This window comes from Cornus florida, unplaced genomic scaffold (assembly GCF_030987335.1).
Source record: "Cornus florida cultivar Cherokee Brave unplaced genomic scaffold, ASM3098733v1 CherokeeBrave_3.0.0_Hap2_Chr11, whole genome shotgun sequence".
Classification (NCBI taxonomy): Eukaryota; Viridiplantae; Streptophyta; class Magnoliopsida; order Cornales; family Cornaceae; genus Cornus; species Cornus florida.
In genome coordinates, this window is record NW_026775581.1 from 117,333,245 (window position 1) to 117,357,243 (window position 23,999).

A 23,999-nucleotide genomic window follows, 5' to 3' on the forward strand; every position below is an offset into this window, starting at 1 on the left:
GAAAATTTTGGGTAACTGCCACAATTTCCTTCCAATGACCAGGAAGTCCTTACAAATAGTCCTTAATATGGGTAATTTTTATTGAGCAAATGCAGAATAATAATTGAAACTGAACGAGTAAATAGCAACTGAAAGTATCAATTGTTCCTTCTACTAATTCTCTTTTTTAAATATATATGATATGAAATCTGAATGGGGAGAGTTGGTATTTAAAATGTAAATGGACTCCAAATTAATATAAAATTAAGGCAAGGACAAGACAATTCCAAATTAATATAAAATCAAGGCAAGGACGAGACAACTCCAAATTAATTGAAATCCACTCATCATGCTACTTAATCAATATTTAAATTCGACGAGTTGGGAATGAAATATGTCGTAAAGAGAAAATACTTGTGAATAGGATATATATATATATATATATATTAAATTGGACTGTTAATAACATTACATTGACGGGACGTATTGTATTATGGGAGTAAGGGAACTTGAAAACAATGCCCATATGTGCTGTGCGTCCAATAAATTAGCGCAATTATGATACAAATAAGAAGAAAAAAAAAAAAAAAAAACACAAAACAGAAATGAAGCTTTCTAGAAAAATAAATTAATAAATGCCGCAATGCATTGACATGAATTTCTATCATTCCACATATTAAAAGTTATGTACATAAACAAACTTCACTGACATCCTCCAAGTGCCTCTGCAAAGAGGTTTATCTTGTACTACTATTTCCTTTCCTCTTTCTATACAGAAAGGTGACTTCTTGTTGATGTTTCAGCATCTCAAGTCCCCCTCCAAATAAATGGAAGAACAAAAAAATTAACCCTACAAGAACAACTCCTCGACTGTCCCTCTTCCAGACCAACATCCCGACAATGTACATGATAAATGTAACAACTCTGTAAGCTGAGACACTTCCAATCAGGATTCCGTCCAGCAGCAGCAGCAGCAGCAGCTATATGTTGTGATAAGTGAGCCCAGCAAGTCCAAGCGGAAGCAGCTCTACCCCCGATACCAAGAAAATCATCCAATGCAGGAAGAGATGGCAAATTTGGCCAGACTCTGTCAGGCAAAGGAAGCAGCTCGCGAACTCTAAAACCCAAAATGCTTTTTGATTCCACTCATCGAATTCCTGAGTTATTTTTTATCCGCTAATGCAGTGAACACCGGGAGATTTTCAGATTAAGTCAAATCAGAAGATATGTCAACACATGCAACTACAAGAGATTTCCAATCTTTGATTCCTGTAAAAGCTGTGGGCTAAGGTTTTGATTCCACACAACCCACCAGAAACCCAGGAAGCATTTTGTGGGAACTCATAACAATCTGTCAAACAGAAATCAGTTGTTCACAAAACCAACCCACTTTCTTCACTTGCTGACTTATATGTGTCTTCCATTCACTGTCTTACATAAACTCAGCAAGAATCTGTTCAGAATTGATTTGGTTCCGCTCGAGATCAGGAACGAATGCTCCAAGAGCTCTTGAAACTAGGAGCAAACGTTAAAAAGTTCCAAACTTTGAATGCTTTGCAGCTCCCACAAAGGCATGAAGATAATATGCGTACATCAAGCAATTGCTACAAGTCTCTCTTTCCCACAATCCCAGCTGACTTTTGCTTCTTTTGAATGCCATATTGCCAGGCATCTTGGGATTTATCACTGGACTGATCAAAATCATCCAAAGAGTTCTCCATTGGCGGCTTTAAGGGACGGTAATTTCCGTTCTTAAAATTTAATGACGAGTTCAACTTGTCATCATCTTCTGACGGTGTTCCTGATCTGGAGTCCATGTGTACATCATATGATCTATGCCTTACCCCAGATCTCAAACCCCTCATATTAGAGGAGAACTTACCAGAAAATTGAGCATAAGCATGAGCTTTTGGCACCAGGAAATCTTTAGGAAGAGAATCCATGTCCAGATAACAGTTTCTTGCTTTGGCATCAGCAATCAATGCTGCCCAATCATCGGATCGCATTAGAGAATTGGCATTTCCCATGACCTGTTAAATCATCAAGCTCAGTTATTGTAAGATAAAACCACATACTGAAGCATTTTGCCTGTGCAGGCAACAAGCACATGTGCTAATAAAAGATGACAGAAAACCATACCCAAAGAGCTCTTCTTGCACGAGTGAGAGCAACATTCATTCGGCGAATATCTGCAACAAAGCCCACCCCATGATTTGAAGCACGGACACAAGACATTATAATGACATCACGTTCCTGGCCTTGGAAAGCATCCACAGTATTGATATACACATCCTTCCCTTCTTCTGAATTTAGAACATCCTCGAACTCTCGTTGAAGGCATTTTAGTTGCAGCTTGTATGGTGTAATTATGCCTATGGAAACCTTCTCCTTCTCCTTTTCCTTTTCCATACCCCCCAAAGATTTCAAAGTTTTCTGAAGGTGCTCGTACAATCGGAGACAAAACTGTGCTTCATGTATATTTTGATATGATACTGACCCACCTCGATGGGATTCCCGACCATGAGTAATATCATAGAACACGTAAGGCCTTAATAAAGAATCATTATAGTATCTTTCATCAGGTAAATTAACAACACTTTCACTGTCAGTAAGACGCCCTTGGTAGAAATACCTAGAAGGAAATTCCCGGATTTGAGGATGCATCCTATACTGCACAGACAACAACATAGTTGGGCAGCCTGCTTGCTGGAACCTTTCAAACAGGCTTCTACTGTACAACAAGGTTCCAGCCGCCTTGCTGATAACTGTTGCAGGAAGCTGCTGGGGATCCCCAACAAGAACACAACGTGCTGCACCGAGAGCGAGGGGAGGAAGAACAGCAACTTCGCTAGCTTGAGCAGCCTCATCAATAACAACCATGTCAAAACCATGAGTAAGACGGGAAAACAACTTGCGACCACTGCTTGAGACAGTAGTGAAAACAATCTCAGCCTCATTGGCAAAACTTGCCTCAAGACTGGCACGAGCTTCCTCCAAATTGAAGTTGCTACCAGGACGAAACCTGCCTTCTAAAATGACAAGGCGGGACAACTCCACGAGAATTTTATCCCTGTTCTCAACCACCGCTGCAAGGGTTTGCAGCAAAGTGTCTCGATTCTGATCCCGTGCCACAAGAACGTCTGGATCAACACCAACAGATCCTTGGGCGCGACCAGCAGCTGCTGCAACATTGAGGTCTCTTTGTAAAGTAGCTATCTGCATAGATAAGTGATTTTCACGCATTCTTAATTGGTGCATCCAATGATAAATATCATCACTGCTCTTCATTAAAAGCAGTTCTGTTCTACGCTCAACAGAAACTGCCTGAGCAGCACGTGTTTGTGAATCAACACCGACTCGGGCCACATCGGGTTTATAAAGTTTCATCTCACCATCAATGAACCCACGATCAAGAACACGTGCTAGTAATTCATCAGTTGCAGCATTTGAAGGAGCACAAACAAGCATTCTAGGTTTCGGGCAAAGTTTTGGAAGAGTACGAAAGAGATTCTGATCCATGCTCTGGAGAACTTCATCAATGGATCCAGTGGCAACATTGTCCGAGGTGCTCTCATTAATTTGCTTATAACTTTCAGGTGCTAGTTTCTTAAGCAGTGCAGTGTAGTAGTGCTGATACTGAACAAGATGGATGACGTTTAGCATTCCCCAAACTGTGTGAGTCTTGCCTGTTCCCGGAGGCCCTTGGACTAGAGTAAAAGGCCATGGATCTTGTCGCTTTGTTGTCCCACTACTTGTACCAGCAGCAGTATGCATTGCAGCCCACTGAATTGCAGCAAGCTGAGGTCCATTAAATGAATTATGCAGATGATCAGCAAAGCTTGGTGTGAAGCATTCGGGCATAGCAGGATGCTGTTCTTCGTATTTTGGAAAGTGTTCTGGGCTAGGCTGAAGGATTGCAGTTTGCATCTACAAAAAAGAGGACATTAATCTGTTGCCAGACTTAAACGAAAACATCATTTATTTCAGAAATTTGATTACAGCCGTCACCTGCGAATTAAGGCGACGAAACGCATGCAAGGCAATGTACTCTCTTTGGGTGGTTGCAAGAGAACCAAGCACGGTCAGAAACCAGATGCTTTTTGGATTAAGTTTCCTTACAATATGGTCATTATCAACCTTGCTGGAAAAATAAATTATTTGGAAAAAAAGGGGGGAATTTAGAATCAACATAATGGTAAATAGACCTTGCAATAACTGACATGATAGCCAAAATTCCAGAACAAAGAATTTTTCAGATAACCACAAAATATGAAATAAAAACTTGAGAAACTTCAAGTAACCTGTTAGAATCATAAGAATCCCCAACATAAAAATGAAGGATTGCCCCAGGAGGATCACGAGTATCAATAGGTATGTGCCGCCTAACCGTACCAGCCACACGGCCACTGACCTCAGGTTCCTCGTCATCAACAAGTGTAGAAGTATTGTTCCTCTTGGATCTGACTGCTTAATGTAATACGAGTTAAGATTCATATATTTAAAGATTAAACAATATATATACATAATGCGGATCTGCATAAGCAGAAATTCCACATTAAATATTTCACCTGTTCCAGGCCTTGGGGATGAAAGTACTGCAACATCACCCTCCTTGAATGTCCATTTGCACTCATTTGCTGGAAGAACTATGACATCATACCATCCTAGGACAATATGGGGAAAACATTAAAAGAATACTCAAAGTTGCAAAACTAAAAAATTAAACACTAGAATTCACTCTCACGAGTGCTTTTACCAAAACAAATATATTAACAATCCATTAACAAAATGAAAATAGAAAAACAACATAATGTACACTTGGATTACTGGGATTACTAAAAATCATAGTTAACAGCCAAATGATAGGTAACTAGGGAAGATTACAAGAACAACATAAAGCTCACGTGTCAAAAACAAGGATTAATAGAATGTGTTCTGAAACATCGATGCATTAAGCAATCCAGTATCAGCTTACATTAAAAAATTGCTATAGAAATGAGGTATTGTAAATGGCAAAGTACCTCTTTCTCGTCTTTCAATGTTCTTTACACGAACCATAGCATGCAAGTCTCTAGAAACTGTTTCAGTTAACTCTTCCCAAGTGCTGTAAAGCTGTGCTCGGCATTCCTCAAAAAGCAAGGGCTCAAATACTCTAACATACTCTTCCACAGATTCAAACCGACCAGGAACACATTGGAGTTCAGACTCCTCTGTTGATGCACAAATTTTAAAATTTTGTATTATGTACAGAAAATAGAAGGGAATATGCTCCACAAAAGACAAAAAGGAATAAAAAAAGAGAAAGCAAAGAAGCATCATTATGGATGAATGAGGCAACAAAATACTCAAATAATCATCACAAACTTAACTATCTTTCTAAAATAACAATTACATTTAAGGTACTTGATTATGTTTAATATAGAAAGTATTTGAACCCCTTCAAAGTTAGTCACAGGAAATAGAAGCTCTTTACCTAAATAAATAATTAAAAAGACATATAAAAGAATTTCAAGGTGAGGTTCTTTTAACAGCACTCGGATAAAAAATGTGAATTTCTATTAGACATCCTATGTGTTGGAACAAAAAATCTAAAAGATACGCATAATTTCCGATAAGTAATAAATGTCACTACATCTTGAATTAGTCATTTGAAAGGGGGTGGGGAGGGTTAAGCTATATCATACATAAAATCCCTGTCAAAATTCATGACTACAGCTCAATTACTGTAATTTTTCAGTATGAAATTGCCTTAAAATTCCATCTGACGGGCAGTCTGAGTCATGTCTCAGCCCCAGAGTGGCTGATCATCCTTTCAGACTAGCTACTGAGCTTCGCCTTAGTAAGCTACTGCCTCACCAACTAGCTAATCAGAAGGGAGACCCTCCTCGAGCGGATTCCTCCTTTTGCTCCTCAGCCTACGGGGTATTAACAGCTGTTTCCAGCTGTTGTTCCCCTCCCAAGGGCAGACTATCGTTCATATCATATAAAATGCAGGTTAAGGATCACATGAGATGCAGATAAAATCATACACCATACATTCTGACACTGATTAAAACTGTTGGACAAGAAGCATCTGATTCAGATGACTAAAAAAATAAATTTTAATACAGTGAAGAATTATGTGCCACGTATCTATCTATCTTTAAATGTCCATTCAGAAAATATACATATATGTGTATCTATAGTTGCTGAAACTTTTGTCCTAATTAGAGGGAACGGTCAAGAGGAGGATGAGAGCAGTCAGAATTTGAAGCTTGAAAGGCTAATTACAATATAATAATGGGCATTATACTTCAACAAAGAGGTATAGCCTCTCTATTTGGTAGTGATCCAAAAGAAAATGAATTATCATGTGGCAATAATGTAATGACACTCTGACCAAATGTTCTATCTCTGAGTGTATTTTTGTACCACCATGAGGCTGAGTTTTCCAATCATACATAAATGCAAACCTTTGTCTTTTGAGCAGCCCGAGATGGTCCAGAAGATATAAATCTCATCTAAAATGAAGTTTTACACACCTTGAGGCTAGATGGAAAGAAAAAAAATTCTATGTCCTCCGGGAAAGGAATATTGAACTATCCATCCAGTATTGAATTAAATGTAAATTGTAGCAATAAAAAAGATGAGAAGGAACTAGTGGGAAAGTACATCACCAAAAACTCAGTCCAAGAGTTCATAAATTCACACGACGAAATAATATTTTAGATACCTGGATGATGCCAAAAATTTTCATTAGTCACCTCCCGCAGGAGACGTTCCACTGATGTATCTTGATATTGGGTGCTGACTGTAGTTTGCTTCTTGGAAGGGAGTTTTTTGGTTACTAATTTCTGATCCATGGAGCTTTGAGTGATTAAAGCAGGCTTCCCAGTAGAGACCTGCAAATTCTTGAGCTGCCTCGATTCCGTGGGCTGCTTCCATGAACTCTGTCTTGGAATGGAAGATGGGTTAACCTCAGCGCCAAGATCTGTCATACTATTCAGCCTCCGAGGCCTAGTAGCTAATAATCCTGTATGTGTATCACCATTACATTCTGATTTCGAGTCTTTAAATTCCACGTTAGTGTTTCCTTCAGTACGAGACAAATCAACCTGTTTTTGGTCCTTGACCAACGGCTGATTCTGCTTTTCTCCAATGACTTCATGAGGTTGAAAAGCAGCACGCACTTCTTTCACAGTACGAGTGGTAACGGGTGTTGGAAAGTTCTGTCTTCTTGGGGTTGAAGTTTTAATAACACCAGCTTGCTTGACATCTTCCAAATTAAGAAACATTGTCTGCCTACTACGCTTTTTTCCTAGCATTGCTTCCTTCTGTTGATCAAACCTAGTCCGCTTTCCAGGATTATTTGCATACTTTTGTGCAGGACTTGCTTCAACTCCTTTAACATCCCTCTGTTTTACAACCAACCCAGGTTCTTCCTGACTATCCATGGAAACATCGCCTTTAATGCCTTCTGAATCTCGACTAGTACTGCTTTTTCGGTTGTTGGTCTCTGGATCCAACCCTAAAGAAGCAAGATCACCTTTCTCATCTCTCATACTTTCATCATTTCTAGAGACATTCTCAGCAGCAACATCGGAATTGCAACCATCCATCATCTCAGCCGTGCCTTTCTCCTGTGAATCTTTACCATAACCAGAAAATGACCGTTTATGCATACTACTGCTACCATATGCCTCAGCTGAGACATCTGCATCAAGCCACTCTCCCTCCTCCTTTTCAACAGCTTGATCATCTGCAGAACCCAAATCTAACTGTGGTGTTACCTTTGCATCCCCACTATTACTTGTCTTAGATGATGAAGCAACCTTGGAGCTCATATCAACTAACATACTCTGTTCAGCACAAACTTTAGATCCCTGAACACCTTTTGGTCGAATAAAAGGCTGAAAACCCGAAACAGATGATGCATGGGAGAAAGCATGATTATTTAATATTCTCTGGGAACCACCACTTGATGATATAAGCAATTCAGAAGTGTGTGTATTTGAAGATGGAACTGCCCTTTGGGGCTGAATACAAGAAACATCATTGCTCTCTTCATCCTCCTCAGTAGGGAGTTCATTAAGATCAAATAATGGTCTTCCTCCAGAAGCCATCTCATATATATACGCATACGAAGTATTTGGCACAACTACCAAATCAATCTGCCAAAAACATGAACCACCATTATGCCTCAAACTTCAAAACAAATAAAAAATAAGCAGTGTGCGCCATTGCCTTAAAATGACTAATTCATGTTCAACAAGCTATTAAAAGCTAAAAACCTTTTAAATTTGAACGCCAACAATTTTGCATCAACTAAAAAAGACTACAGATGATAATTAAAATTTTAAAGTAATTGCAGTTTATTTTTATTTATTTTACATAAAACACCAAGTTTGAATTCAAAAATCACAAAATCGGGCATTAGTACACAGGTACGGACGTGGAAATTGCATTCATGCGTGTATAATTTATCACACTTAAGAAAGTATCAAAATCTAAACTTACTGAGACCCTCACATATTTATAAATTATTTCAGTATACACTAACAAAATCCAGGGCTTAAAATAGTCTCAAATCTGATTCACAAAAGATGTAAGTAGCAAACTAGGATGTTTACAAAAATTGGGAAAAAGATGAAAAGAAAAGAAAAAAATTGAGTCTGCTTGCCAAGAAAACTAATTGAAAATGACATAAACAATATATAACGTATGTTTCATGTTGTAAAGGCTAATAATTCATTCCCATTAAACCAAATTATTGAAACAGGGTGATATTATTTGTCCAAGTAGATTTTTTTTTTTTTTTTTTTGATAAGCACTATTTGTCCAAGTAGATAAACTTTATAATGCAACTACGGAAAGAAAAAAACAATTCCATTATACTGTGAAGGGATTCAAGGGAAGCATGCAGTTCTTGCAATTTGAAATGAAGAGAGTAGACCCAATTATGGTCTAAGCCAACCCTTTATAGATCACCCATATATGAGTTCGCAAAACAAAGTTCCAACATGAGCAATGAAATCAAATTATTCCATTTTCTCTTCTATTTCAATAGAATCAAATTGCATATATTATAAATTCATATGCATATGACATGGGAATAAAAATGGAAACCGCAAACCAATTCTTTCAACTTTGACATGATCACAATCTGCTGAACAGAATATGTCAAACCAGTCACAAGGATCTGCTTCTAGGACATTTCAATTTCATAAAACCAGGAGTGGATCCTACTATGCAGATTCCATGAAGATAGTAGAGCCGCAAAACCCAGAACTGTGACTAGGAAGAACAAAACCGAAACCAGATATTTAGCGAGTAGCCACTTAATTACAGTGCATAAATCAACAACACTGTCAAAAAATTTTGTAGAAGACAAGTCAAGAAACAAGACCATTTGCTATACAAGAAAACAAATGTTTTGATAAACCATAAGCTACTAGATTCAGTGAAAATACCTATCAAGAATACAAGTAGTTTTAAACCTATCAAGAATGAATATTTTTACTGGGTAATCGTGTCATTATCATATCAACATTTTATAAATATACTCAAATACTTGCGGATACATGCCCGTTTCTTTCTAAATGCATTGAAAGTAATTATTTTAACTTTAAACAAATATCAGGCAACTCTTGGATACTCCAAAGCATGTCTTTGAGATGCCTTAAACATTTGGTTGCAACATCTCTATTATTAAATATAATTGATAGAAAAAACAGGACAAGGGTTCCAACTACAAAACCATCTCTTAAAGAAGCAGATTTGAGATAAAATGAGGAAGATTGTTTTAATTTGGTCCTAAATCCATATAAACACATACTGACCCTAAGTTTTTCTCATGGAAATTTTAATATTATGCGTCATAAAACCTATATTATTTAATAGACTCGTTTGGAAAAAAAAGGTTTTGTTCAAATGTATTTATATCACAACAAATTTTTGAGATGTTTATACACATACAGACACACAGCTATATCCATGCTGAAGTGTCCATAGCATATCCATATATCCTAATCGTCTTACACTTTCCACATCAGCATGTCCATTTCATACAGTATCATATCACAACTCACAAATTTGTAGTCATTGTTCTAAACAAACCCCATAAAAAAATTAAAAATCTATAATCCTAACCAATATGATTATCCAAATTATCTTTCTTGCAAGTGTAATTCAAATTCACATCTACAACACATGCTTCCATGATGTAAAACACAATATTAGCATAAAGAACTCCAGAAGCACCCATAATGCAATAGAGTATTTCAGTTCTTTTGAACCACGCAAGGTGTGTCATTGGTTGCTGAGTGGCAGAGGAAAGAAAATATCAAAATAGGAACAGTTGTGTTGATACTGTATCACATATTAATAAGAAAGAAAGAAATGCATCAGCTAGTTTAAAACCACACAGAATGAAACTGTCTAAGGAAGAGCCAAGTGAGTTACCCTGTGATGAAGTACTCTCTAGTAGAATACCTGAATATTTTACACACATACATGCAATCTAATTCACCTTTTAGATTTTTCAGCCAACACTTGGCATATTTCCGTTTCTTTATTAACTTGGTCCCATTAATCATCTTGGTAACTACAGACTTTCTAATCTTTTTTCACAGTAGTCTTTACAAATTGCATACATAATAAATAGTTGCGTTGCTGCAACAAATTAGCTATCTATTTATTTCAAGAAAAATGTAAACACACTCCCAGTGATATTCAACGTTCCTAGAGTAACCAGCCACCATCCATGAAAAAATGCTTATTTCACAATCACTCCTGGAATAAATCCAACGGCAGAAATTTCTTGTGTACATCCAACTTTTTTTAATTCCTAACCATCCACTCAGAAAAACAGATAATTTAAAAAAACAGAGTAAAAGGTAAAATAAAAGGCAAAGAAACTGTAACTTTTCTAGGCATTATGCTATTAGAGACTTCAAAGTAAAGGAAACAGATCATCAAGGCAATCCATAAGAGGCGTCCAGGACAACTGAAATCAAAGTAACTAACATCCAAGTGTAATTAATGCACAAGGAATCGAATGGGCTTTATTTGTCACTGAATTAAGAACATGTAAACACTACTAGACCACAAAGTCTAGTCTATGGATTTAATCAATAGACTCGAGCAGAACGTGAATTGTCGCCCAGTCAACCAAATGACATCAGAAATTAAGGAACACGTGCGCTCAGATCAATATATATCTATACTGTAACAAATGAAGAAACACATAGTGACCAAGTTAATCATGTTTATTGCATCAATCAAATCCACTACAAAGTCTTACAAATACATATATATATATTAGGGCTGGAAAAGAAGGAAAAGAAGAAGAAGAAGAAGAACCTGATCTGGTTTTTGGTTGGTTTTTCCTTTCAAACATTCAAATTCTAATCCGATGCTTCAAGCGTTCGATCTTCGTGATTTGCTCGACACAAACATATAAAATCTGTTAACAGAAATCAGAATATATTAGGGCTGAGAAGATTATGGTTTATAATTTCAGATTCTTAGGAGATTAGGGCTTCTATACGAAGAGATGGAAAATCGAAAAAAGAGAGAGAAACAGAATCAGAGAGAGGGAGAGATGCAGATCAGAGGGGGGAGAATCGAGGAGAGAGAGAGAGCTGGCTAGGGTTAGTTCTTTGGCTCTCTTATTCTAACCCGTTATTAAAGCGGGTCTAACGTCCGGGCGGATTTGAACTAGTTGGCGGCGGGTCTGGGTGGCGAAAACATCCCGAAAGTTTTACACTTTAACGTGATTGGGATTGAAGAAGTTCACAAAATTGTGCCTCTCAATATTTTTATTCTAATCCCTTCTTGTATTTGTGTTTCTCTCATGTTTTGAGGATCCTAAGAAGCATATTTATAGTGTTGAAATTAACAAAAAAATCAGCTTTGGTTAATTTTGGAAGGTTTTTATGGCATATCTCAAACATGGAAACACTTGTTTTATTAATTTTGGGTTACTTTTTATTGATGACACAAGACAAATTCGAGCAATCCATGCTCATAATTATAATAAATAATAATAATAATAATAATTAAATAGAAACAGATCAATATATATATATATATATATATATATATATATATATTAGGGGTTAGTAGTTATTTGTTAAATGGGCACTTAAGTAATACGTCACTTGCCACCAACCAATCGGCATTGTAATGTGATTTGATCAAATGAAAACAAGTTTGATCTATTAACCAAATACAACATCTAAGCTTCTTAACCGATCATTACCAATTAAATAATATTCAAATTTGAAATTTCATAATTATGATTAGATATATCCGAAAACATTTTTTTAATTCGAGTTTTAATAACACAAATTGGTGGTTAATTAAAGACTAAAATTGTAAAAATAATAATTAAGTATTCAATAAATTAAGAAAAAATAGAATTAGTGATAGTATCCTAACAGGAGAAACATATGAATATTAAACTATATATATACATATATATATTTATAATGAATATATGTATGTACTTATCAAAAAAAAGAAAAAAGAAAAAAGAAAAAAATGAATATATGTATGTATGTATGTATATCTACGTTGAATATACATGAATGAATTAGAGGGATTTAAGAATGCCATGGCCGAAACATGGATTTGGGGCAAAAATTCTTCTCATTTTGTCACGAATTATAATGAAAGTTGAACTTATAGATGTAAACTGCGTTTGATGATCTAAATTTGAAAAACCCATAATTTAGGAGTTAATTAAGTTTGGATACTGTGTTATAAGAGGCTGGAAATGCAAGCTAGGGCTCAGGTAATTGCTCAGGGCGTGAAACCAAGGTTGTGTTTTGGGCCATTGGTTGGGTCCACTGGACTCCACTCACCCAAGAGCCCACCATACAACTGGGCTTGCTTTTGGACCCAACCGTAAATACAAAAATAATAATATTTGAATTTAAATTTAGAAAATTGAGGAAAATTAGTTTTAAATAGTTTTAAATATTTGAGTCAATTTAGGATTAATAAATAAGTTTAAATAGGATTTAGGGTGTGTCTAATTATGAAAATAGTTTTTAAAAGCAACATTTTCACACATAGAAACCAAGAGTATGAATTATATTGTTAATATCTGTCCAAATATATATATATTGGAGTTTCCTTCTTGCTTATTCTTCATTGATCTTTTAGAGATTTGATTAAATATACATTACGTATGAATTATGACATGCTTGTATAGTTTTGTACAATTGTTTGTCTTTTATTTATTTCGAATTTGATATTTGGGTTTGCCATTTTTCTTGATGCAATTAGATCTTGCTGTTATATATGATTTATTGAGTGTTTTTCAGAGCATGCCAATTTATAAGTGAAGACAGACATTTATTAATTAGCATACTGTATTTTATTTTGACATGAAATTTCGTTAATATCATCATCATCATTGCCAATGAATCATCTATGAAATTATTTTATATTTTTAATACATCCTCTTTTAAATTTATATTTTTCTAAATTATTTTTAATTACTCGATCTCAGGTGAGTTTTGGTCTATCCAATTGTTGTTTACCTTCTACACAAAACAATTCTTACTCTTTTTATAGGTGTATCTGGGTCTACATTAGATATTACCATACCATGTAAGGCTATATATATTTTTTAATTTTATCATTAAAGTACTATACCTAAGGTTGTTTTCTTCGTATTAAATTTTGCTAATATAAACGTATTATTTATTTATTTATTTTTGTTAAAAACGTATTATTTATTTTGTATGCTATATGGATATGAAATTAATTCTATTATTCTATATATGGGATGGAAATTGTTTGGGCTTTATTGTGTACTGTAGATTCACTTGGGAGATTGTTGGACATAAACAAGAAGGGCTTGTGAGCTCTTGAGTGAAAGGCCCGTGGGTGAAAGCCCATATAGGTGGTTGATGAACTGTTGCTATATTGGATTTTTTTTTTTTTGGGATAATGCTTCAGTCCTGATCCATCATTGTGTCATGCACACTAACGTGTCACAATAAGACGTTGACACCTCTTTTAAACTTAAAAAAATACAAAATATATGTTATACCCATGTTTTAGGTTTAAACCCAACAAATCTATGTTTTTTGTTTCCCTCTCTTTGCTCCTATCTATATATCTCACTCACATTGTCATCCACATCTTTCTTTTCCCTTAGGTCCCGCAGCCAATGATTCCAAATTCTAATATTTCCTACTAAACCTCCACTTTTTGGGATAATAAAAATTCTTTTAATTCTTAAAAAGTTCAAGCAGTTTTTTAGAATCATATAAAAAATAAAATCTAAAATAGTTCTAAAATTACTAAACTTTGAATGTATCCTCTTCTAATTTTGTTTTTAGAGAATAACTCATGGAAATTTGTCTTTTCTACATTTTTCTGTTATTTTTAATTTTTTTAAGATAGAAAACTATCATTAAAAAAATTGAACTAACCATTTCTATTTCTTTCTTTTCAAAATCTACCTCAACTATTTTGTATGGATACTATATATGCAAGTTATTCATTCTTTCACTCAATTCTATGGTCAAATGATTGGTAGCTGGAGTTAAGGAATGCAGATGAATATGTGAGTGAGACACACAGATGAGAGCAAAGAGTGGAAAAAAATAAATTTATCGGGTTTAACCCTAAAAATGGGTATAAACCATGTTTTGTATCTTTTTAGATTTAAAAAATGTGTCAATATTGGAACAAGTTAGTATGCATGACACAATTTGTCTTTATGGGAGTAAGAATCGTAGGACTGAAGTATTATCCTTTTTTTTTTAATTGACAAGTAAAACACACATATTATTTTATTATTATTTTTTTTTTATGTAAAGTGAAAGTGAAATTAAAAAAATGAGTCTTTTATTAATCTCTGAAAACTGTTTTATATCTTTGGAAACTGTGTTCAGAATTACAAAGTCTGTTTGGTTTGTGACTCTAAGAATAATTTTCTATTCTTAGAAAACTGTAAACAGGAAACAATATAAAAAACTTTGTTTGATTCAGTTTTTTGAAAATTCAATTATAAAAAGACATATTTTCAAAGAAAAAACTATTTTCTATTTTTTGAATTTTTGAGAACTGTCTTTCGAGTTACAAATTAAACAAACTCTTAATTTTTTTTTTTTTTTTATATGATCTCTCATAAATTTATTGTCAACAGTGTCATCATCTATTTCCCGCTTCTTCTTTTTTTTTTTTTGTTTTTTTTTTTTTTTTTTTTTTTTTTAAGTAATTATCATTTGCAATTGATTGCAATGAATCATTGGTGATTAAATATTTCAAAAAATTACATTATCGTTAACACAGTTTACTTTTTAAACAATTCAAAATTATGAGTTAAACTAAGATTATTATTATTCAGGTGCACTGGAACTTTTGCATTCGTGATATAACATAGTGTTATATTACTTTAAATTCAGAAATTACGGTGTCTTTGAATCCACAAAGCAAGAGACATATTTAGAGAAATTTGATATTGCAATCGAATGAATGGTTCTGAACTCTGCATTACATATATTTATAATGAGAAAACTAATCAACAGCCCAATGGCTTAGCGGTAACAGGTTTCTACTTCCTAAAAAGGAACTCAGGTGTTCGAGCCTCGGTGGAGCCATGTGTGTGCGAGTACCAACTTAAAAAAAAAATAAAAAAATAAAACTTCAACACGAAATATAACCCGAAATATTGACAGACTTTCTATAGGACAAAAAAATGGTATTTTCAATTGACAAAGAAATAAAGTTGACACAATTAAATTTTACAACAGTTATTTAAAATGCTACAATTGACAAAGAAATAAAAGTGAAGAAGAGGATCGGAGTCCCTTGAGATGTTGGGTATTTTATACACTCAAGATGTCCAGATCTTGATTATGTTGTTGTACCATTGCAGTGCACGACACACCCACATGTAAGCTTTACGCATTTACTTTGCACTTATTGTGAGTTTGATTTTGAGTACTCCAGGATTCATCTCTCGGAACTCTATTTGCACTTGCACATCATAATTAGCAAGTCAATTATTGTTAGTTTGATTTTGGCCGTGTCACGCGTAGCATGAACATGCTTGTCATCTCATATGAAGCTTTAGATGTAAATCAACAACACCATTAGTACAACCAAGGATCCATAAAATTGACACAATTCGTATTAAATTCTGGAAATGGGCCTGAAGCATAAATCTTGATTGATCCATAAATATATCTACAAGTTCCCAAGTGATCCAATAATACATTTCTCTTGTAAAAAAATAAAACATAAAAAATAAAAATTCTAATACCTAATCTCTCATAAACATCTCTCTCAGATATAAATATATTAGTAATAAAATAATAATTGAGCGGAGGACTTCAATGAAAGTCAAATGCAAATGGTGATAAACCAAACAAATTAAGCATCCATATGATATATCAACCGTTTACTGTATTTTGGCCTAGTGTTTTCTTCTCTATCTCTTAAAAATAAATGGTAAATATTTGAGTTTTTAAGGGTCCATTTAATAAGCGTCAACTAGCCAGAAAGGAAAAGAAAAAGAAAATATTTAAACTTTTTGAAAATTTGGTTAGAGGGAAGGTAGGATTCCCGCATCAAATTTACATGCATAAAATACACAAAAATTCACTTTTCCACAAAAATTGTGCACTTTATATATTATTTTCCTATTATACTTAGTTGTCTTTCTTGTATTCACTTAATTACACGGACATCATTGAAAAAGAGAGTCTCTTTCTTCTCTAAATTGCGTGTTTATACAATAATGTATTACTGATTTAATTGTTTGTATTCTGATGTGTGCATCCAAAATTAATTTATTTTTTCCTTTCATTGTTGAATTGTTATTTTTCAATCTTTTTTCGAAAGGTCTTAAATAAGTAAGATATATAAATATTTTTTCTATAATTGATAATGATTAAGAGTTATAATATATATATACATAACATTTTGTTAATAGAAAAAGTGTTTGGTGAAACTAGTGTACTTTTAACACAATTCTTTTCATACCTAACATCAAATATTATTTTGAGAAATAATAAAAAATAAAAATAAAACTAACATAAGAAGAGAAAGTTAATACAATTCGTTTCATACCTAACATCAAATATTATTTTGAGAAAGTTAAAAGTCAATCCATGACTTTTAATTTTCTCAACCGAGAAAGTTGTAATTAGATATATAATATCCAATTACATCATTTATAAATAAATAATAAAAAAATAAAAATAAAAGTAACATAAGAAAATAGGAGAATGCAAAAAATTATGTTATGATATCACATACTATTCTATTCCACATTTCACTATTTCTTTGGCAAAATAAATAATTAAGTATAAATAATAGTCATCTAACGTAAATTTATTTATCTTTTTATTATTTAAAATTATATAGGTATTTTCGGTAAGTAGAATCATTTTCTTTTTCTTTTCATGTTATCCAAATTAACAAAATAATATTTTTTCACAACTTTCTTCAAAACAAAATTCTGCTAGTTTTTAAAAAACTGAACCAAGCAGAGTTTTTTATTTTCGGTTTTCTAAGAACATAAAACTGTTATCAAAGTTATAAATCAAGTAAGACCTAAAATTTTGTAAAATTTTGAATTTTTAACTCAGAATTACGCCCCAATGAGCATGCCTTAAAAGAACTAGACTAAGGTGCTGTTTGATAAAACTGAAAATTAAGTATTGAAAATTTCAAGTACTGAATTTTAAGGGCTTAAATTTTAAGTATTGAATATATTAAGATTGTTTGTTCAATGCAAATGCTGAAATCTGAATGTGGTATATATTATATTTTTGCCCTTGAATATCTTCTATACATAATATTAGGGTTAAGTGCATAAAACCCCCTTAATATATAGACTTTGTGCAAAACTAGTCCCTACTTTTTGAAAATGTGCATGCAAGTCCACAAAATTCAAAAAAGGTGCAGATTTAGTCCATCGGACCATTTTTTACAAAAAGTAAAATTGAAAACCCCATTTTATGCTTTTGTATCTTATTTTGCCCCTCATCTATTTGTGCATATAAGGCGCTCACTAATTGTGCATATAAGGACCCCCAACCCTAAACCCAATTCCTCTCTCTCTCTCTCTCTCCATGTCTGCTTCAATTCTTTTTTTCCTCATGTCTGCTTCAATTCTTTTTTTTCCTTTGTAAATTTTTTATTTCTCCATTTCTTCATTTCTTTTTTTATCCATAACTACACACTATTCATTTCTTTCAATTAAAAGTGTGAAAAGCAATAAGAGGCAATGGTTCAGACAAACAAAGAACTGAATGGAACTGCTCGTCATCAAGGTTAAAAGAAACTATATAAACAGAAATGTTTGTGTCATTATGGAACCAATAAAGCGCTCCATTCAAATAGGTTGGGAATTCTAGCTTATAATGGGGAACATCACCCATGTTTTCCCATGATCCCGAGCCAAGTGTGTGTATCTCAACCTTAGTACAGTCATATTCTTCCTTGCCTGTAATGGGATTGAGACTGTATTGATCAAATACTCTAGCCACTTTGTATTGATTAGTTCTTGGACTGAAGTCCAATCCGAAACCAAAGATATACTTGAAATTCCCGTCACACCAATCAGCCACAACCACTAGAAGGTTTATATATCCACCTGTGATCAGGGGCGAAGCCAATATTTCATTTGAGAGAGGGCATAGTGTATTTGACGGAAAATTTTTTTTTTTTTTTTTTTCATATCAAAAGGCAAACAAAAAAAATCATAGCAAAATCACAAAATTTTCAAGTATTGATTTAATTAAATATGAATATTGATTTAAGGTACAACAAAAAATTACCTATGCATGCTGAGATAACGGTTGAATTTTGAGCCATCGGAAAACAATCATACTCCATCTCCAGTCCAAGCACTTTGTGAATCCTGAGAACCAAAGAAAACAAGATTTTGTTTAATTATTTTAATCTTAAACTAACAAGCAAATTAACAAGATGTTTTTCGGTAATGAGAAAGAAAAATTCAAATAAAATAATTTATTGTTCAACTGAAAAAGGACAAAGTTAAAATGTTTGACAGATATAAGAACCAAAATATAGATTTTTTTATAATATTTTCATTCAATACATTACAATTGTCCTCGACGGGATTTCATTTTTTGAAAGCGCTGTATGATAGCTTCATTATCTATGCTCCTAAATATCTCTCTTTCTACATATACAACCAAGCTATCATTCATAAATTGATCTCCCATTCGATTACGCAATTCATTCTTTACAATATTCATAGCAGAAAATGTTCATTCCACCGTGGCAGTCGCAACCGGTAAGATCAACGCCAATGTCACAAGTAAATACACCAACGAATACACCTTGTCCTTTTTTGCCTCCACCATTTTTTTTGCAAGAGTAGAAATTCCTTTCAATCCTTCAAAGGTACTAGCAGAGCGCACATCAATAATATAATTCGTAAGTTGACTATCAAGTTCTCTAAGCTTGACTGTAGAAAATTCTTTTGGATAATATTCAGCAAAACGAATTATCTTTTGTTTGTCAAAAGCAAGGAATGAATCATCTGGACATAAACATGACATACAAAGAAGTAACTCAGAACTAGCCTCACTAAAACGACTATTTAGCTCTTGAAGTTGCATATCTATCACTGAATAAAACAACTCAGCACGATAATAACGCAAGTTGGTCATTTCTTCCATATTACGTCGTCGTCATCCTTGAGCAAAGAACTTATCATCCATATTGGGAACATCAATCCCATGTCTCTCACAAAATGAAGAAACTTCTTCGAGTAAAGAATCCCATCCATCCCCCTCATCATTTGTAGTTGTTGCTTACATACTTTGACTAAAGACATAGCATTCACGATATCTTGATCTTTCCTTTTGTAGTGCTTTTGATAATTCATATGTCATTTCCAACACTGTCGTCATCAAATGAAGACTGAATACAAAATTAAAGGATTGTATTGTCCCAAGTAGAATAGTTGCTTCACCTCTTTGGTCGGATCTAAATCCATCCTCTTCGATAATCTCGAGAACATCAATTACATATGAGAACATTGTAATTAAACTCATTAAAGTACCATAATGTGACCCCCAACGAGTGTCTCCCTGCCGTATAAGATAAGTGCTCTGATTTAGGCTTTGCCCACTTGAAAGCTCGCCATTGTTAAGTCCTTCAATAACTTTAACAATTTGTTTCTCTCGAAGCATATCACGGCGTTTACAAGATGCTCCAACTACATTTACCACATTAGTAACAAATAAGAAAAAAAGTGGAAATTTGGCTATGATTCCTTGCCACAGCAACAAGAGCGAACTGAAGTTAGTGAGCAAAGTAATGAACAAAAAAAACAAATTCGTTCTCTTTCAAAATAAGCATTTTCAGACCATTGAACTCGCCTTGCATATTGCTAGCCCCATCATAACCTTGCCCACACAGTCTAGAAATGCTCAATCCATGTGTAGAAAATACATTATCAATCGCTGCCTTAAGTGAGAGAGCAGTTGTATCCCTAACATGTACCATACCAATAAAATGCTCAATGATACTCCCATTCTTCACATAACGTAACACAATAGCCATTTGTTCCTTTATTGATACATCACGAGACTCATCAATTAAAATAGAGAAAAATGCATCTCCAATATCTCTAATAATAAAATTGATGATCTATGTTGAAATGGAATTAATAATTTCTTTTTGGATCTCAGGTGACGTTAATTTCAGATTTGCAGGAGCATTTTCCAATACAACGGCTTTTACATCCTTATTGTGATCAGCATGAAATCTCAAAAGTGTAAGAAAGTTCCCTTAATTGTTTGAATCCTCAGATTTATCGTGCCCACGAAATGCAAGTCCTTGGTGTAAAAGATATCGGATACATTCAACTGATGCAGTCAAACGAGTTCGATATTCAATTTTAGCTTGGTCTGACTGCTTGTAGAAAATTGTTGGAATGTGTTGATTTTGGTTCATCAAAGCTTCACAAGATCTCCAAGCTTGGTTATAGAGACTATTAGGGCCTCCAACATGAATTTTGAGTCTTTCACTCTTCTTCCAATTTGAAAACCCCTCACCTACAAAGGAGTCACCTTCTGATTGTTCTCCAATATCAGGCTTGAAAAGGAAACAACATAGGCAAAATGCCGCATCTTTGGCTATGCTATATTCTAGCCAATTAGAATAAGCACTAAACCAAGCAGGGTTGAAACGACGTGTCCTTTTCCCGAAATTTCTATAAGGAAATTTATGAGTCACAGGCTGACAAGGGCCCTTTAGATAATATGCTCTACGTAGCTTGTCTCGAATTTTAGGATGATAATCCAGTATTCAAGTTCGTAGTCCTGGATCTGCTAGAAGATCGTCAAAGTTGACGTCGATACGACTTTGCTTTAAACTTTCATCATTTATTCTCTCTACAGGGGGTGTTAACTGTGATTTTCTTTTAAATATTTAATCAATTTTCTGCATAACTGTTTTAAAAAGAAATATATTATTCACGATCACGCAAAAAATTGGTTGTAAACTTGTAATTGTAAATATATTCTAAACTTTGAAACCGTCTAAATACAGTATACACAAATTATCATCAGTGCCTGAGTAAAATTAAACAAATACAGCACTAAAGCATCCTGAAACTATAATGGGAGTTATAATCTACAAGCAGAATAATCCAATATTCACACCCACAAACATTATATATAACTACAGACTGAGCACATATATAGTACAAATCCCCAATTCCCAATCAATGTATAGAAATGTTTCTATCTACCTAATAAAGAGGAAAACATCACAACATTGATTTTTTTATTATTATTATTTTTTTAAAAAAAGACAATCAAAATATTATAAAAGGTAAGCATCACAACATTGATTAAAAAATAATAATAAAACAATTCAATTTCCATAGAGTATGAAAAAGGTAAGCATCATCACAACATTGATAAAAATAAATAATAAAAAAAGACATATCAATCAGCATCACAACATTGATCAAGCAATTTCCAGATAATATGAGTAAAAAAAAAAACTGTGTTATATTATATATGTAATTCCCAAGGAAAACACACAATAAAACGATCCGTCGATTGGAAAATAGATCGAACTACTAGAAAAACAAAACCCAAATCAGATTGCAAGAAAATTCGACGAATAAACACCGACCCACACAGGAATTGACTTAAAAATCAACATTAGTGATTTGGGTGTTGCAGTAACCAGATCATACAAAAAAAAAAAACGAAAAAAAAAACTAACTAAATTATGTAAATTGTATAATTGTATAAATTATATATATATATATATATATATATATATATATATATATATAAAAGTTTAACCTGTAAATTGTATAAAACAAATCAGGTATCTAAATTGTATAATATAAAATAAAATAAAATAAGTTGTACGTGTAAATGATGTAAATCAAAGAGTGGATCTTTGATCTTTCCTTCTGAGTCCCGACTCAATCGCAAACACTGGTGCTTCAAAGTTGAATAAGAGCATAAATAATCTAATTCGTGTGCAAGAGAGTTGAGAATGGAGATCAGGAATTTCTTTCCAAAAGCAGATGAAAACTGAGAGTTAACTTATGCTTTTTGCCTTCTGGAGTTACGAAATAAAGAATGCAAAAATTGTTTTCCAAATAAAGCAAAAATATCACAACTTCACAAGCATCAATGTATTACACACAACAATAGGGTGATCACAGTGACCAAATGGTTTAGACAAGTAAAGAAAACCATTGCATGAATTCGCAATTTTGAATCTTTGATGATTAGCAGTAACTTTGATGAAGGGTTTTCTTTTAGCCCCATCTGGGCCTTTAGGGAGGCATCCCATTTGGGCATCACCTTCTTCGTCGAGTACCGTTTCAGGATTGCGCAATGGGATCTTAAATTTGGTTTCAAGCTTCATGTTAACATGACGGTCACAATGAAAATATTTTAGCACTCTATAAAACAAATAACAAAAGCATTTCCCGAGATCGAAATTCTGGAAATTTTCAAGCTCAACCAAGTAAAGAGTTCTTGACACACGTGTCGCGGGCCTTACATCCAATTTCGTCTGAAGCAGAGGACAAGGCTCTGCTTACTCAAATTACAGCTTGGCAAACTGAGGATCCAAAATAATATTACGCCAAGTTTTGCACACACACTTGCAAATTAGAATACTCTTTACATCGAGTTTTAGTAGAATATCAACCAATATAGGACTTAGAAAATCTATAAACGAACAACCCGATATTTGAATTTGTTCATCGTCTGACTTCTCTGCTTCTTTGTTGCCCTGTTCAGTTGAATTCCTTCTTTTTTTCATGGCTACTGTTGTATAAATGTGATACCCCCGGATTTCCAGATGCGGGTTGGCCAGGCCCACGCCCGATTACCCGAGGATATCAAACCAATTACCAATAAATGAACACAGAATATAATTAAGAAAACAGGAATAAATAAATTGCTGAAAGAAACTAGAATGATAAACCAAAACTAAAAACCTCACAATAAATTTTTTATAAAGAAAGTATTAATCTGATACAGCCAACTTTTTCAATTCTAATACAACTCGAAAATTCATTTGGTGGACCACTAATAAAACCAACACTGAGAAATGAACCACCGGAAAGGAATCCAACGCTAAACTATACAGGAACCACCTACGTCGTTGGTAGAATGAGTAGTCGTCTCTCCTCAGCACGAACAAGCTCTAAGACCTGATACCGTCCGTTACCTGAAAAACAATAGTGGGTCAGACCCACGAACAAGTTCTATTCTAACTACAATCCAAACAGAGACCCGATACGCAGATACATCCTAAATGTCTCTAACCATATCTATATAGTCCGTAAATAGATATATACATATAACCACACTACAGGACTCTCACTAGCCTATGCTGAGGGTCTCAATCTGAATAGAAGGTAACATGCAAAAACACACCTGAGTGGGCATGACTACCTAAGCCTAACAGGGTATACCTCAACCAGCATAGCTAGCTACACATCCTACTGCATATACGCTCCCTAACCGTCGACTATGAGACTCAAGCTC

General features: G+C 34.0%; 2 protein-coding genes across 2 annotated transcripts; both read right to left on the reverse strand.

Annotated features, from left to right (window-relative positions):
- Positions 1 to 603: 603 nt before the first annotated feature.
- On the reverse strand, positions 604 to 11,655 carry LOC132286579 (uncharacterized). The gene is made up of 8 exons (XM_059788934.1): positions 11,320 to 11,655; positions 6,692 to 8,129; positions 5,001 to 5,189; positions 4,548 to 4,643; positions 4,281 to 4,443; positions 3,988 to 4,120; positions 2,119 to 3,906; positions 604 to 2,009 (listed from the first exon to the last, which is right to left on the reverse strand). The coding sequence occupies exons 2-8, from the start codon at positions 8,079 to 8,081 to the stop codon at positions 1,584 to 1,586; spliced, it is 4,185 nt and encodes a 1,394-aa protein (XP_059644917.1). The 5' UTR covers positions 8,082 to 8,129; positions 11,320 to 11,655; the 3' UTR covers positions 604 to 1,583.
- Positions 11,656 to 19,226: 7,571 nt separating this feature from the next.
- LOC132281946 (uncharacterized) lies at positions 19,227 to 20,529 on the reverse strand. The gene is made up of 3 exons (XM_059783592.1): positions 20,334 to 20,529; positions 19,937 to 20,182; positions 19,227 to 19,501 (listed from the first exon to the last, which is right to left on the reverse strand). The coding sequence occupies exons 1-3, from the start codon at positions 20,527 to 20,529 to the stop codon at positions 19,227 to 19,229; spliced, it is 717 nt and encodes a 238-aa protein (XP_059639575.1).
- Between the last annotated feature and the right edge of the window lie 3,470 nt (positions 20,530 to 23,999).

Coding starts and splice junctions, on each gene's coding strand:
- LOC132281946 (XM_059783592.1), bottom strand. CDS start 20,529: ATGGCTATTGTGTTACGTTATGTGAAGAATGGGAGTATCATTGAGCAT. Junction 20,183..20,333: donor TATGCAAGGCGAGTTCAATG/GTCTGAAAATGC, acceptor TGGTAAATGTAG/TTGGAGCATCTTGTAAACGC. Junction 19,502..19,936: donor ATTTAGATCCGACCAAAGAG/GTGAAGCAACTA, acceptor GTTTATGTCCAG/ATGATTCATTCCTTGCTTTT.
- LOC132286579 (XM_059788934.1), bottom strand. CDS start 8,081: ATGGCTTCTGGAGGAAGACCATTATTTGATCTTAATGAACTCCCTACT. Junction 3,907..3,987: donor TTCGTCGCCTTAATTCGCAG/GTGACGGCTGTA, acceptor TCTTTTTTGTAG/ATGCAAACTGCAATCCTTCA. Junction 2,010..2,118: donor GTGCAAGAAGAGCTCTTTGG/GTATGGTTTTCT, acceptor ATGATTTAACAG/GTCATGGGAAATGCCAATTC.